This window comes from Rhopilema esculentum, chromosome 5 (genome assembly GCF_057945365.1).
Source record: "Rhopilema esculentum isolate cy_ngs chromosome 5, ASM5794536v1, whole genome shotgun sequence".
NCBI lineage: Eukaryota > Metazoa > Cnidaria > Scyphozoa > Rhizostomeae > Rhizostomatidae > Rhopilema > Rhopilema esculentum.
The window spans coordinates 702,466-718,155 of NC_142819.1; the positions used below are offsets into that span (position 1 = coordinate 702,466).

At 38.1% G+C, this 15,690-nt stretch overlaps 2 protein-coding genes across 7 annotated transcripts in view; both read left to right on the forward strand.

Annotated features, from left to right (window-relative positions):
* The window catches only part of LOC135690145 (uncharacterized), a 44,094-nt gene that overhangs the window by 17,847 nt on the left and 10,557 nt on the right, over positions 1-15,690 (forward strand). The window contains exons 11-14 of the mRNA XM_065207623.2: positions 11,002-11,052; positions 11,455-11,693; positions 12,280-12,369; positions 15,293-15,616. Coding sequence (XP_065063695.2) covers positions 11,002-11,052; positions 11,455-11,693; positions 12,280-12,369; positions 15,293-15,616 — 704 coding nt within the window. The remainder of the gene's footprint in view (positions 1-11,001; positions 11,053-11,454; positions 11,694-12,279; positions 12,370-15,292; positions 15,617-15,690) is intronic.
* LOC135687257 (uncharacterized) lies at positions 263-8,630 on the forward strand. Of its 6 annotated transcripts, none has more exons than XM_089108705.1 (4): positions 263-812; positions 965-1,069; positions 1,413-1,449; positions 6,657-8,630. In XM_089108705.1, the coding sequence occupies exons 1-4, from the start codon at positions 689-691 to the stop codon at positions 6,742-6,744; spliced, it is 354 nt and encodes a 117-aa protein (XP_088964831.1). In that variant the 5' UTR covers positions 263-688; the 3' UTR covers positions 6,745-8,630. The 6 variants fall into 6 exon arrangements, 4 of the variants coding, with proteins under 4 accessions (XP_088964831.1, XP_088964830.1, XP_088964829.1 ...); XM_089108704.1 differs by lacking the exon at positions 1,413-1,449 and adding an exon at positions 5,909-5,945; XM_089108703.1 differs by lacking the exon at positions 6,657-8,630 and adding an exon at positions 2,504-4,181.

The following is a 15,690-nucleotide window of genomic DNA, read 5'->3' on the forward strand; positions in this document are numbered from 1 at the left end:
CTGACTAGCGATAGTCACAGGAGTGCGAGTAATTTTTTTATCACGTGACCAATGCGGAGCCAATTTTTTTCAAATCGAGGTTGATACACCTCTTGTCTTTTCCGAGGCTAATCTGCATACTCATTCATAGGGGGTATTAAGAAAATTCTTGTCTTTTCCGAGGCTAATCTATGTACTCTACCGTAGGGTCACTGGCAAGCCCGCGTAGCGGGCTTCGTAGGGGAGCTAGTCTAACTAATACTAATATGCGACTATGCAAATTTTCTCTAATCTCCTCAAACAAAAGCCCCACACAATGCACGAGCGGATCCCTCCATCAAAACCACCCAGCGCTTCAAAAGGTTACGAGCCAAAACCGCTTTGCCCATTTTCAAAATTCTTTTTTCCACTTCGTCCTGGATCCTCAAACTACTGCGTAGGGGGTTTCTTTTTTTCGTTTTTCCTCCCTTTTTTATAGATATTTGTACCTTTTCTCCCGGGTTCGTTCCAAAATCGCTCCAAAACCTCTCCATCACGATTAGTGCTCTCCGAGCTCTTTGTCCCATTGTCCCGTTTCTAAAGGTTCTTTCTCTCTCTTTTCTCTTGCTCTCTACTACAAAAGATTTCAAAACTTCTTCCTCCAGCAATCGTTCGATTTCAAAGGAGGCTTTTCAAATGTGCTAATAATTTTTTGGTGATTTGGAATTGGATGATAATAAATCTACGTGCACTGCTGGTTGGCATTCCTTTTCGAACTCGAAGCGGTTGTCGACGGTCGTGTTCTGTGCTACAGTCCTACAGTACTACAGTGCTACAGTGCTACAGTGCTACAGGTGAGTCTTGCTAGCTTTTTATTATAAACTTTCTCGCTAGCTATTTTCCTTTCCTTTTAATCGATCGATCGATTGAAACCCCGTTTGTTCTTATTTCGTTTGCAAGAGCCATGTAATTCATGCTTTTGACGATCTGCTATTCTTCGTTTTAGTAGCTACGTACGGTACGCACACTGCTGCCCGTTTTTTGGTTTTGCGATGGCTGCTGGCTGATCCCCTTCTTCACTGGCATCAGAATCGATGGCATGCGAATACAAGTAAGCGTTGTTGTTCTTACGTGTTTTCGAAATTTATTATTTGACATGATTTTCTGCTCATTTGGATGAAATTGCACTAAAAACCGGCTGCTAGAACCCCGCCGCGAACGAAAAATTTTTACCTCTTCTCGTGGTTTTGTGCTAAAAGGAAACTGGATTGGCTTTAAAAGTATGAAGAATTGTGGTAGATTTTGCCTGCTGTTTATTCTTGATGCAAGAAGATTTGATTTTCACAGGAAAACCCGTTGTAATGCGAATTATGTAATCCCGCCAGCCCCCAACTTTTTATGCCTATCGAGAATCCTTTGCAGCAACTTTTCCTAACCGCCTTCCTTTTTTGTAGATAAACGATCGAATTCGTTGACTTTTTGGTACAACAAGTGAGTGTTTTTCGATTAAAATTTCACTTTTTCTACGATTTCCCGCTGTGACAAATGGGATTTGCTTGCCCCTTGAGTGAAGATTATTTCTAGCTTTTTGAGAGCATTTTTTCGGAATTGTAAATAAATCATTCTGGAAACCATTTCAAATGATTTTATGCTTAATTTGATGAAATTACACTAAAAACCGGTTGCCAAAAGGGGTCGCTAGACCCGCCACGAACGTGTTTCTCTTAATGTTTTACCTCTTCGCAGTTTTGTAATTCAAGGAAAATCGATTTGCTGTATTGCTCGCTTAACAAGAACAATTTCAAATGATTTTATGCTTAATTTGATGAAATTACACTAAAAACCGGTCGCTTAATGCTAGACCCCCGCCGCGAACGGCGAATTTCTACCTCATTTCGTGGTTTTATACTGAAAGGAAGCTGGATTGTTACTGTAGATTGTGCCTGCATCATTTTTGGAATTGTAAATTAATCATTCTAGAAACCATTTGAAATGACTTTATGCTTATTTGGGTGAAATTACACTAAAAACCGCTTGCTGAAACCCGCCACGAACGTTTTTCTCTTAATGTTTTACCTCTTCGCAGTTTTGTAATTCAAGGAAAATGGATTTTCTGTATTGCTCGCTTAACGAGAACAATTTCGAATGATTTTATGCTTAATTTGATGAAATTACACTAAAAACCGGTTGCTTACTGCTAGACCCCCGCCGCGAACGGCGAATTCCTACCTCATTTCGTGACTTTGTACTGAAAGGAAGCTGGATTGTTACTGTAGATTGTGCCTGCATCATTTTGAGAATTGTAAATTAATCATTCTAGAAACCATTTTAAATGACTTTATGCTTATTTGGGTGAAATTACACTAAAAACCGGTTGCTGAAAGGAGTCGCTAGACCCGCCACGAACGTGTTTCTCTGAATTTTTTACCTCTTGCGTAGTTTTGTGCCTAAAAGAATATGGAATGGCTGTATATCGATTTCTTTGAAACGTGCTTTCTTTAACCATGGAATAACATCTTCATTAATCCTTTTGTTCCTCATCTAGATCAAAGATCGTTTCAAGCAATAATTATGACGCAGACGTGATTCTCGGACCTTCGAAACGAAATTTATGGCATTTATGCTGTCGTTAAATCGAACAAAGAAACATGAAAAAACTTGATTGTGGAGAAACGGACTAAAGTTATTTAGATTAGCTGTTGTCCGTAAATTGTATTTTGTTAATTTGTTGTAAGAGTAAGATTATTTTCTGATGCACGAAACTTGGCTTTTATCTATCTTTCCATTTCCTAAATGCTTTGTTCCTGCAGTGTTTCAAAAGCTAATTGTGACGGAGATGTGATATGTGGACCTCAAATGTATAGAACTGCGTAATAACTCTATAACTCTTTGGAGTTTAAAAGAGGAGTCATTAATTCCTTTATGAATCAACATGATTATTTGGGAATTTTGATTCTTAAGAAATTTTTAGATGGTATATATCTAAACAAGCACCATTGACCAATAACGGCTAGCAGGAATTTATAGTTGGAAAACTTTAATGTTTGACTCAAAATAAACAGAGGAAGTTTGAAGGTGGCCCCAAATTATATCTTAAAACAGCATCACAAGTGAACAAGAATTGAACGAAATGCTATGATAAAGATATTCACGTTGGATTCAAAATGAACATTACTGCTTTAAGAATGGCCTTAGAAAATATTTATAAGCGCCCTATAGGTCGACGAGGGCTAAGAGTGTATGATTGGAAAACTAAAAAATTTGATTCTGACTAAATAGGAGAAATTATAGGATTAACCCATGAAATTTTGTCCTTTAAGGAAAATGGATTTGTTGTATTCGTCGCTTAACAAGACCATATTCAAATGATTTTATGCTTAATTTGATGAAATTACACTAAAAACCGGTTGCTTACTGCTAGACCCCTGCCGCTAACGGTGAATTTTTGCCTCTTTTCGTGGTTTTGTGCTGAAAGGAAGCTGGATTGTTACTGTAGATTGTGCCTGCATCATTTTCGGAATTGTAAATTAATCATTCTAGAAACCATTTTAAATGACTTTATGCTTATTTGGGTGAAATTACACTAAAAACCGGTTGCTAAAAGAAGTCGTTAGACCCGCCGCGAACGTGTTTCTATTGCTAATTGATAATCTTAATAATCGAGGAACTACTCATTGGGTTGATTCCATTTCTATGGTTGATTCTATTAGGAATTTCGCAAGTATCGGTATCTGGAGCCAGCAAGTAATTAAGTTTGGGTTTACTTTTCTAAAAGGATTTACTGAAATACAATCAGGGTAATAAAGCATTATCTTCCTACACGAAAGAAGCTCTTATCTCAATAGGGTTGTTGCTGTGAGTAAATAATATTTTGTCCTCGAGCAATTATTTCCTGCTCTTGCCAATAGTATATGCTACTCACAGTAGGCGTGACTATGGATTGGATTAATTATGTTTTTCTTTTGTCATGTTTAGAATGTGCTTGCCTGCTTGCTGTATGATATTACACTTTTTGCTTGCATTCCTTATTAAATTGAAAGAATGTAGGAGGGCATTGTTTTTTACTTTGATTTTCAGGATAGATTCAATTTTAATTTTATTTGTCAGAGGAGTAAACAGATAAGTAAAGTTGGGAAGTCTTACCATGAAATGTTATGGAAAATTACAACAGGAGACTTAGGGGGTAACCCATTAAAATATCTAAACGAGGAACACGAATAGACCTGGGCTGCAAATGTTTTGAAGCAACTTTCAATTAACGGAAGACTAGCTCCCCTACGAAGCCCGCTACGCGGGCTTGCCAGTGACCCTACGGTAGAGTACATAGATTAGCCTCGGAAAAGACAAGAATTCTGTCGAAGCCCCCTATGAGTATGCAGATTAGCCTCGGAAAAGACAAGAGGTGTATCAACCTCGATTTGAAAAAAATTGGCTCCGCACAGGTCACGTGATAAAAAATTACTCGCACTCCTGTGACTATCGCTAGGAAGGGGGGAGCCTCTACCCCTTCTCTATCTCAGGCGACCCCCTGACTAGCGATAGTCACTGGAGTGCGAGTAATTTTTTATCACGTGACCTGTGCGGAGCCAATTTTTTTCAAATCGAGGTTGATACACCTCTTGTCTTTTCCGAGGCTAATCTGCATACTCATAGGGGGCTTCGACAGAATTCTTGTCTTTTCCGAGGCTAATCTATGTACTCTACCGTAGGGTCACTGGCAAGCCCGCGTAGCGGGCTTCGTAGGGGAGCTAGTCTAACTAATACTAATGTGCGGATATGCAAATCAACTCTATTCTCCTCGACAACAAAAGCCCAACACAATGCTCCAGCAGATCCCTGGGTCAAAATCGTATAGCGGTTCAAACGACACCGCCCGATCTTGGAGAAGATTACCAGCCAAAACCGCTCGGCTGATTTTCCAAATTCTTTTTTCCACGTCGTCCTGGATCCTCAAACTTGTGCTCGTGGGGTTTCTTTTTTCGTTTTTCCTCCCTTTTTTATAGATATTTGTACGTTTTCTCCCGGGTTCGTTCGAAATCCTCTAGATCTCGATTAGTGCTCTCCGAGGTCTTTGTCCCGCCTTTCTAAAGGTCCTTTCTCTCTCATATCTCTTGCTCTCTACTACAAAAGATTTCAAAACTTCTTCCTCCAGCAACCCTTCCATTTCAACGGAGGCTTTTCAAATCCGTTTCGTTTTTAACACAAAGAAGCTACTGTTTGCCGATAATTTAGGTGATTTGGATGATTTGGATGATAATAAATCTACGTGCACTGCTGGTTGGCATTCCTTTTCGAACTCGAAGCGGTTGTCGACGGTCGTTTTCTGTGCTACGGTGCTACAGCGCTACAGTGCTACAGTGCTACAGTGCTACAGTGCTACAGGTGAGTCTCGCTAGCTATTTTCCTTTCCTTTTTATCGATCGATACCCCGTTTGTTGCTATTTCATTTGCAAGAGCCATGTAATTTATGGTTTTGACGATCTTCCTTTTCTTCGTTTTAGTAGCTACGTACGGTACGTACGCTGCTGCCCGTTTTTTGGTTTTGCGATTGCTGCTGGCTGATCCCCTTCTTCACTAGCATCAGAATCGATGGCATGCGAATACAAGTAAGCGTTGTTGTTCTTACGTGTTTTCGAAATTTAAATTATTTTACATGATTTTCTGCTCATTTGGATAAAATTGCACTAAAAACCGGCTGCTAGAACCCCGCCGCGAACGAAAAATGTTTACCTCTTCTCGTGGTTTTGTGCTAAAAGGAAACTGGATCGGTTTTAAAAGTATGAAGAATTGTGGTAGATTTTTCCTGCTGTTTATTCTTGATGCAAGAAAATTTGATTTTCATAGGAAACCCGTTGTAATGCAAATTATGTAATCCCGCCAGCCCCCAACTTTTTATGCCTAACGAGAATCCTTTGCAGCAACTTTTCCTAACCGCCTTCCTTTTTTGTAGATAAACGATCGGATTCGCTGACTTTTTGGTACAACAAGTGAGTATTTTTCGATTAAAATTTCACTTTTTGTACGATTTCCCGCTGTGACAAATGGGATTTGCCTGCCCCTTCAGTGAAAATTATTTCTAGCTTTTTGAGAGCATTTTGGGAATTGTAAATAAATCATTCTACAAACCATTTCAAATGACTTTTTGCTTATTTGGGTGAAATTACACTAAAAACCGGTTGCCAAAAGGGGTCGCTAGACCCGCCACGAACGTGTTTCTCTTAATGTTTTACCTCTTCGCAGTTTTGTCCTTCAAGGAAAATGGATTTGCTGTATTGCTCGCTTAACAAGAACAATTTCAAATGATTTTATGCTTAATTTGATGAAATTACACTAAAAGCCGGTTGCTTACTGCTAGACCCCCGCCGTGAATGACGAATTTCTACCTCATTTCGTGGTTTTGTACTGAAAGGAAGCTGGATTGTTACGGTAGATTGTGCCTGCATCATTTTCGGAATTGTAAATTAATCATTCTAGAAACCATTTCAAATGACTTTTTGCTTATTTGGGTGAAATTACACTAAAAACCGGTTGCTGAAAGGAGTCGCTAGACCCGCCACGAACGTGTTTCTCTGAATTTTTTACCTCTTCGCAGTTTTGTAATTCAAGGAAAATGGATTTGCTGTATATCGATTTCTTTGAAACGTGCTTTCATTAACCATGGAATAACAACTTCATTAATCTTTTTGTTCTTCATCTAGATCAAAGAGCGTTTCAAGCAATAATTATGACGCAGACATGATTCTCGGACCTTCGAAACGAAATTTATGGCATTTATGCTGGCGTTAAATCAAATGATGAAACAAGAAAAAACTTGACTGTGGAGAAAAGGACTAAAGTTATATAGATCAGCTGTTGTCCGTAAATTGTATTTTGTTAATTTGTTGTTAGAGTAAGATTCCTTTCTGATGCACGGAACTTGGCTGTTTTTTATCTTTCTATTTCTTAACTGCTTTGTTCCTGCAGTGTTTCAAAAGCTAATTGTGACGAAGATGTGATATGTGGACCTCAAATGTATAGAACTGCATAATAACTCTATAACTCTTTGGAGTTTAGAAGAGGAGTCATTAATGCCTTTATGAATCGGCATAAATATTTAGGAATTTTGATTCTTAAGAAATTTTTAGATGATATATATCTAAACGAGCACCATCACCATGGACCAATAACGGCTAACAGGAATTTATTGTTGGAAAACTTTAATGTTTGATTCAAAATAAACAGAGGAAGTTTGAAGGTGGCCCGAAATTATATCTTAAAACAGCATCACAAGTGAACAAGAATTGAGCGAAATGCTATGATAAAGATATTCACGTTGGATTCAAAATTAACATAACAGCTTTAAGAATGGCCTTAGAAAATATTTATAAGCGCCCTATAAGTCGACGAGGGTTAAGAGTGTATGATTGGAAAACTTGAAAATTTGATTCTGACTAAATAGGAGAAATTATAGGATTAACCCATGAAAATTTTGTCCTTCAAGGAAAATGGATTTGCTGTATTGGTCGCTTAATAAGACCATTTTATGCTTAATTTGATGAAATTACACTAAAAACCGGTTGCTTACTGCTAGACCCCTGCCGCTAACGGCGAATTCCTACTTCATTTCGTGGCTTTGTACTGAAAGGAAGCTGGATTGTTACGGTAGATTGTGCCTGCATCATTTTCGGAATTGTAAATTAATCGTTCTAGAAACCATTTCAAATGACTTTATGCTCATTTGGTTGAAATTACACTAAAAACCGGTTGCTAAATAGAGTCGTTAGACTCGCCGCGAACGTGTTTCTATTGCTAATTGATAATCTTAATAATCGAGGAACTACTCATTGGGTTGATTCTACTAGGAATTTCGCAAGTATCGGTATCTGGAGCCAGCAAGTAATTAAGTTTGGGTTTTACTTTTCTAAAAGATTTTACTGAATTACACTCAAGGTAATAAAGCATTATCTTCCTACAGAAAAGAAGCTCTTATCTCAATAGGGTTGTTGCTGTGAGTAAATAATACTTTGTCCTCGAGCAATTATTTCCTGCTCTTGCCAATAGTATATGCTACTCACAGTAGGCGTGACTTTGGATTGGATTAATTATGTTGGTCTTCTGTCATGTTTAGAATGTGCTTGCCTGCTTGCCGTATGATATTACACTTTTTGCTTGAATTCCTTATTAAATTGAAAGAATGTAGGAAGGCATTGTCTTTTTACTTTGATTTTCAGGATAGATTCAATTTTAATGTTATTTGTCAGAGGAGTAAACAGATAAGTAAAGTTGGGAAGTCTTACCATGAAATTTTCTGGAAAATTAAAACAGGAGACTTAGGGGATACCCATCAAAATATCTAAACGAGGAACACGAATAGACCTGGGCTTGCAAAGTTTTGAAGCAACTTTCAATTAACGGAAGACTAGCTCCCCTACGAAGCCCGCTACGCGGGCTTGCCAGTGACCCTACGGTAGAGTACATAGATTAGCCTCGGAAAAGACAAGAATTCTGTCGAAGCCCTCAATGAGCATGCAGATTAGCCTCGGAAAAGACAAGAGGTGTATCAACCTCGATTTGAAAAAAATTGGCTCCGCATAGGTCACGTGATAAAAAAATTACTCGCACTCCTGTGACTATCGCTAGGAAGGGGGGAGCCTCTACCCCTTCTCTATTTCAGGCGACCCCCTGACTAGCGATAGTCACAGGAGTGCGAGTAATTTTTTTATCACGTGACCTATGCGGAGCCAATTTTTTTCAAATCGAGGTTGATACACCTCTTGTCTTTTCCGAGGCTAATCTGCATGCTCATTGAGGGCTTCGACAGAATTCTTGTCTTTTCCGAGGCTAATCTATGTACTCTACCGTAGGGTCACTGGCAAGCCCGCGTAGCGGGCTTCGTAGGGGAGCTAGTCTACTATAACTAATATGTGAATATGCAAATGAGCTAAAAACGCTGATATTGCTGCTGATCGCCATTGTTTTGCGAGCAGTATCTCCTCTCACGCCGCTGGTCCTATTTTGCTCAATTTTTACGGGTTGGTCCACTAGGGGTTCTAATATTACATGGCGAGCTTCGTTTTTCGATTTCTGCCTTGGTTTTTTCGATATATAACATTTTTCTTCGTTATCGCGTTGCCATTGTACATCGCTTCTCATTCGTATAGATTTTATGGAAGAACCCTTTGTCAACGTTTTACAACAGCTTTCCGCAATCCGCAATATAATATTTTTTGTTATCGCGTTGCCATTGTCCATCGCTGCTCATTTATGGAAATTCTATGGGAGAACCTTTGTCAACGTTTTTCAACAGGCTTTCGCAATTAGTTCAGAAGTTTTATAGGGCTCATTCATATCTTTTCAGAAAGTTTTCAAAACATTTTTCTCTCTCTCTCTTCAGCAGCGATATCTATGCTCCGACGCCAGTTGAAAAGTACGGAGGGGTGGCAAGGGTAATCAAATAAAGACTCATAAGAAAAATTCTGCACGAAAACTCTTTTCTTTTGCGAAAAGCTTGGCCGCATTTTCGAGCATACCCACATGTAACCAATATTAAACGAGCCCCACAAGGGCTAAAAGAAATGTAGTGATAAAAAACTTAATCATTGAAATCAGAAAAAACAGTAGAGCTTGAGGGGGTAACCCGTGAAAATACATAAACGAGAACAGCGAATAGACCGGGGCTCACAAAATGTATTTAAGCAAGTTTCAAACTTGCCTCGATATTGCAACCGTAATACATTAAATCTGTATGCACATTTCAGTGAACGGGAGACTAGCTCCCCTAAGAGCCCCGCTACGCGCGCACCCGATAGCCGCGGCAAGATTTACAAATACCGTAAATCCGCGAAATAACCCTACTCGAGTAAGCCCCCACCCTAGAACTAAAAATTTCAATAAGCCCCCACTGCTACCGTTAATTCTAGAATTGGACCGACCCCCTTATTTTGATGAATTTTTGCCATCTGAGGTTTCCTTTGGCATTTTCTTGAATTGCCACAAAAACTCATACTTTTGGTAATAATTAATTAAAAGCTCATAAAGAAATTCCTACTAAAATAAACGAGATCTTTTAATAATTTCTTTTTAATGTCTACAATAATTTTATAAGCCCCTCCCCTCGTATAAGCCCCTTCCCTCGAATAAGCCCCCATCCAAAAATATCAAAAATAAATAAGCCCCCAGGGGGCTAATTCGAGGGGGGCTTATGCAAGGGGGGCTTACTTAGGTGGTAAACCATTAAAATATTTAAACGAAGAACACGAATAGACCTGGGCTTGCAAATGTTTTGAAGCAACTTTCAATTAACGGAAGACTAGCTCCCCTACGAAGCCCGCTACGCGGGCTTGCCAGTGGCCCTACGGCAGGGTACATAGATTAGCCTCGGAAAAGACAAGAGGTGTATTAACCTCCATTTGAAAACAATTGGCTCCGCACAGGTCACGTGATCAAAAAAATTGCTTGCACTCTTGTGCGCATTAAATTCGCACTCCTGTTACTATCGCTAGGAAGGGGGGAGCCTCTACCCCCTTTCTATTTAAGGCTCCCCCCTTCCTAGCGATAGTCACAGGAGTGCGAATTTAATGCGCACAAGAGTGCAAGCAATTTTTTTGATCACGTGACCTGTGCGGAGCCAATTGTTTTCAAATGGAGGTTAATACACCTCTTGTCTTTTCCGAGGCTAATCTATGTACCCTGCCGTAGGGCCACTGGCAAGCCCGCGTAGCGGGCTTCGTAGGGGAGCTAGTCTTGTTTCTAAAGAGCGCAAGACTCCTTATTGATATGGTCAAAGCTGGAGCCGGTTGAAAACTCATTGTTAATGTATGCTGCACAAAAAGGCACTTTAATTGCATATTATACATAAGAGGTCTAGCTAGTGTTCTTCTCTACTGGCATAAGAGTCGATTAACAATTTCTTGATTCCGTTTGCTTTTCTTGAATTTCTTGAATTCGAAGGCTTTTAATTATGTTAATAAATTCTCTGAGCTAAACCAAAAGCAAGAGACAAATTGGAAATTATTACTGAAACTTGTTCATTACATTAACGCCTTTGAATGCTTGACATTACAGCACTATGTCCACGAGGAACGGGTTCTTTAACTGGTTTTGTACCATGTAACGGTATGTTGTATGTATTTTTACTACTTTATGTCAACGAGGCTGCATAATTTTTTCATATTTGCTTTGAACAACTTGATTAAAAGGCAGCAAGTTTACAAAATAGTCGGATATTCATAAGAAAAAAACCAGTTTATTGTTGAGGCTTCGTAATTCCTTTGTGCTTAAAAGCCTCCCAAAAATATCTTTTTGTGTCAAGCAACAAAGTTCGTCATTAACATCCTCACTCTGATGTAAAACTTTCATTAATGGTGGACTCCAAATGCATCTGTTACTCAAGTGCCAAAAGAATAACTGATATTGTTTCATATAAAATGTTACTATATTTTTCATGCTCTGGAAAATTCAGTTGATTTCAAAGCAACTTTATTCTAATCAATTATTTTGATTTTGTTTTAAAAAAAGGGAAAGTCCCTGCTGTATGGGATGTCAAAGTAACACCATCCTACAACGGTGGCAATATCGTTTTTGTCTGCCAGTTCACTACAAAAGAGAAGGATGATCGTGCTCGCTACGAAGTGACATGGTATCAAGGCGATTCCATCAAACCATTTCGAACGACAATATTAAAACAGACTGAAAACAGGGATACGGTGCAAAATGAACACGAGGCTGGAAAATGGCACTTTCGTTTGGGAAAAACGGTGGGATACAATCATTTTTCACCACCAGCCTGGTATTTTTCTAATTTCAAAATAGAAAACAAGATGAGATGATGATATATAAACAGTAGATTTATGAATATTCTTTGTTTCTTTAGAATCGACTTTAGCTACGTTCATAGTCAATTTGAAGGGCAATTAGCTGCGCGAACAAGTCTTTTATATGGAAAGAGGAAGACCATTTCCTGTTGTATTAGACACTGAAAAGTTACTTGGTCTCTATAAGAAATTTCCTCTTATTTAGTATTTTAAAAAATGCCCTATATTGCAAGAAAGAATTTTTTTATTTATGATCATTACTCGTCAGAACTGCCTCCTGGAACAAGCCAATATCCAAATTAGGCATTTGTTTCCATAATATTCCTAAATTAAAATCTTTCTATGAGTTATAAGGAGAAACGGGATTTGAAACAATATCCTTTATAGTGGTAGCTTTGGGTATTGCAGTACATGCAAGTATAAACAGCAGAGTATATTTAATTGAAAAAATCAAGTATGTGAAATTTCAAGTTTTGTCCCACTGAAAATTTATGAACATAACAATCTCTAATGATTTTCTTTCTTACAGGTTTACTGTCGTGTCAGAAGCTATTTCAAAACGTCTACCACAATCAAGAGCCGAGTTTACGAAAGCAATCGTTTTTATCCTGGCATAAAGGTGTGTTAGTCTACCTTTGTTTATAGCTCTTAAGGTAATTTATATCACCAATCAAATAAGTCTGTTATATTTGAAACTACAATCAAAGGAATAGAAATCAAAGTGAATAAATAAGTAGACAGTTGCCTGATGATCGCATTAAAGATGAACTGACACGCAAAACTATTTTTTGATAAAATGTAGAAAACGATGCATGGAATCTTAATTTCAAGTTTTCGGTAACCGTATTTCCTCTAATGAACGCCGCCCTCTGATAAACGCCGCCCTTTATTGAAAGCCGCACCTTCAGCCAACCATTTGGAAAAAACGCCGCCCTCTGATAAACGCCGTCCCCTATTGAGCGCCGCATCTTCAAAAGCGGCGTTCGATAGAAAACACACCAAACAAGAGGTAAAGAATCGTTTATACGCTTACTATTCGAAAGCCATAAAAGTTGTTATCTCATAAAGACGTGGCCTCTGACGGAAACAGGGATATTGACATTCCTTTATTTGACTTGACATTCTTGACATTTGATTTGACCTTTATTTGATTTTATCCTTTTTCGTCGCATTTTTCTTGTCATTTTTCATTTGAAAAACTTTTCATTTTGTATTGAACGCTACCCTCTGATAAACACCGCCCCCTATTGAATGCCGCATCCAAAATTTCGAATTTTTAAAAAACACCGCGGCGTTCTTTTAGTCCAGTCTGAAGGCACAACGATCGTGCAAAATATGATACCAGCATGAAAACTTCACAACTTATGTAGTTTGAGGTGTAGAATAAAATGCAATATAGACCCAAGCCGAGAAATGCCGCTAAAAACTATTTTTTGAACATTTTACTTGGTCCCAGTCCTCATAATCATTTTAAACAGGTCAGGTTGAAAAACATATGTATGAACCTTTAACCTGTATAAATACTATAAAATGAAAAAAATGAAAATAATGAAATAAGTCACTTGCGAACGATTTAACAAAGGTATATCTGCAAAATTTGATATTCATATACAATCTAAAGTTTGAAATGTCATGCCAAGGAAAAAGTGCCTATAAATTGCCCCATATTCTATTTTTAGAACATTGAACTTGGTCCCAGTCCCCAAAATGTAAAAATGACTTGCGAGCGATATAACGAGAGCTTGTCTGCAAAATTTTGTAATCATATACAGTCTGAAGCAAAAAACAGCATGGCAAAAAAAGAAGGTCTATGAATTGCTCCATTTTCTATCTTTAGAACATTGAACTTGGTCCCAGTCTTCAAAATGTAAGAAGCATATTTCCACAAAATTTGGTATTCATATCCGATCTAAGGTGTGCAATGTCATGGCAAGAAAACAAGATCCCTGAAGTACCCCATCATCTTTTCTAAAACGATTAACTTGGCTGCATTCCTCAAAATAAAAAAGTGATTTGCGAGCGATGTAGCCTGTGTATCTCCGCAATTGGTAATTATATACTGTACGATCTGATAGATGAAGTATGTTGCAAAGTCTAGTTAAGACCACGAATTTCCCCCATTCTCATTTTATAATCAAATACAACCTCTAGAAGTTCCATTAACGAGGGCATAAAATATAAACATTGGCTTTGCCTAGGCAAGATCTGTTACTCTCTTGTGTTTCTTTTACAGGACGCAATGCAATTTTGCAAAAAGTCTCTCACCTCATCTAGCTTTTTTTTCAAATAAATTCAAAATACCATTACTTCGATAGATTATTTCTACATCCATATGAATCATGAACTTTATTTTATTTTGGGTTTGCAAACTCATCGGTTCACCCGAGTTATAGGAGTGCAGCGGCCTGGGAGTTGAAAATTTTACTAAGTTGCTTCCATGCAAATAGCCACCTGATCGTACCAGGTTCTTAACCCCTGAAAATCTTTCATGTGATTGAATAAAGAATATGCTGAAAATGAGTGACTTGAATTCGAAATTTTTGCTGCGTATATTGCAGTTAGTCAGGATCAAAGACCGAGACAAACTTTTTCGGGGGGGAGGGGGGCAGCCCTGATAAATTAGTCTAACAGCAGCCGTATTTAACAAAATAAAAGTCTTTTACTTAGGTTTCCAGAGAATAAAAATCCTGCCAATATTTTTATCGCTACCATTACATTCTTTTTTATAAGAAACACTAAATTTAAGTTCAGGCTGACTGTTTTTAATTTTTTCGAAAATCTGAGGCTGGATTGTTCTTAATTTGTTCTTAACTTAAGAGGATGTAAGCAGTGCGATTGCTAGCTTTTTCGCTCTAAGGAGGTTTTCAGGCCTCATTTGCCAACAAAGTGAGTGAGACAGCCTTAATTTGCTGACAAATTTGAATATTCACCGAAAAAGCACCCACACATCGCTAAAAATCCTCGATTTTGAGAAAAAACGTTGTTAAAAATTGCATTTTGCAGAAGCACAGCCTCAGCTTCTTCTTAAATTATTCTTAACTTTTGACCAGTTTTGAGGCTCGTGTTCTTATGAAATTGTTCTTGTATAAAAAAAGAGTGTATATGATATGTTGGCCGGGCCCGCCATACACTGGGTCCTTAAACGCGTTGAATAATACGATATTCTTGCAAATCTTATTATGAAAGGTTTGTAAGGGAGTCAGAATATTAAAAATATAACAATGTGTCAAGTATTTATGGTCGATATGCTTTCATTTTAGGTCAAGTTGATTTTGCGTGTTAGTTCACCTTTAAGCGTAAACTAGGTGTAGCAACTTAGAACAGTCCTGTTCTATTCGACAGATAGGGTATGTACAGCTCTGGCTTCACGTTATGAAGAACTTTATGGTAAATAGTAATTTTGATTAAGTAGATATTTATAATTTACTTGAGACAGAAAGATGTTCTGTGTAGTCGCTGTATCAAGGAATCCTCTCCATCATACCATTTTCAAATAGTTTAATATTCATCAAAAAGGTTGTTTGATTTCCTTGCCAATGCAGGTGCAGCTGCCCAATGCAAAGCGACACAAAATCAGGGAAGCAGGGGAACCACTGAAGATAACCGTATCACGTACAATTGATGTTGTTTGCTCAGGATCGAAGCAATGTTCTGTTCGCTTGTATATTAGTCATGACAATCCGGAGATATTACTGAGCACCTGTTCGGTGTTGCTTGATAACAAGCGTTCTTCGCAAACAATCGAGGTTCATGCAAAAAGAGATTTCATCGACGATGGTGACAAATCGGTTACTTTGAAAATGGCAATCGACCAAGACACAAATGCCACTGAATGGCTATCTCACCAAGAATTTGACAATATCAATGTAGGTAACAAGTTCTTAACCTGACCCTTGAATTTTCTAATGCACGAAGTTCATAAATAAAGATATTTTAATGT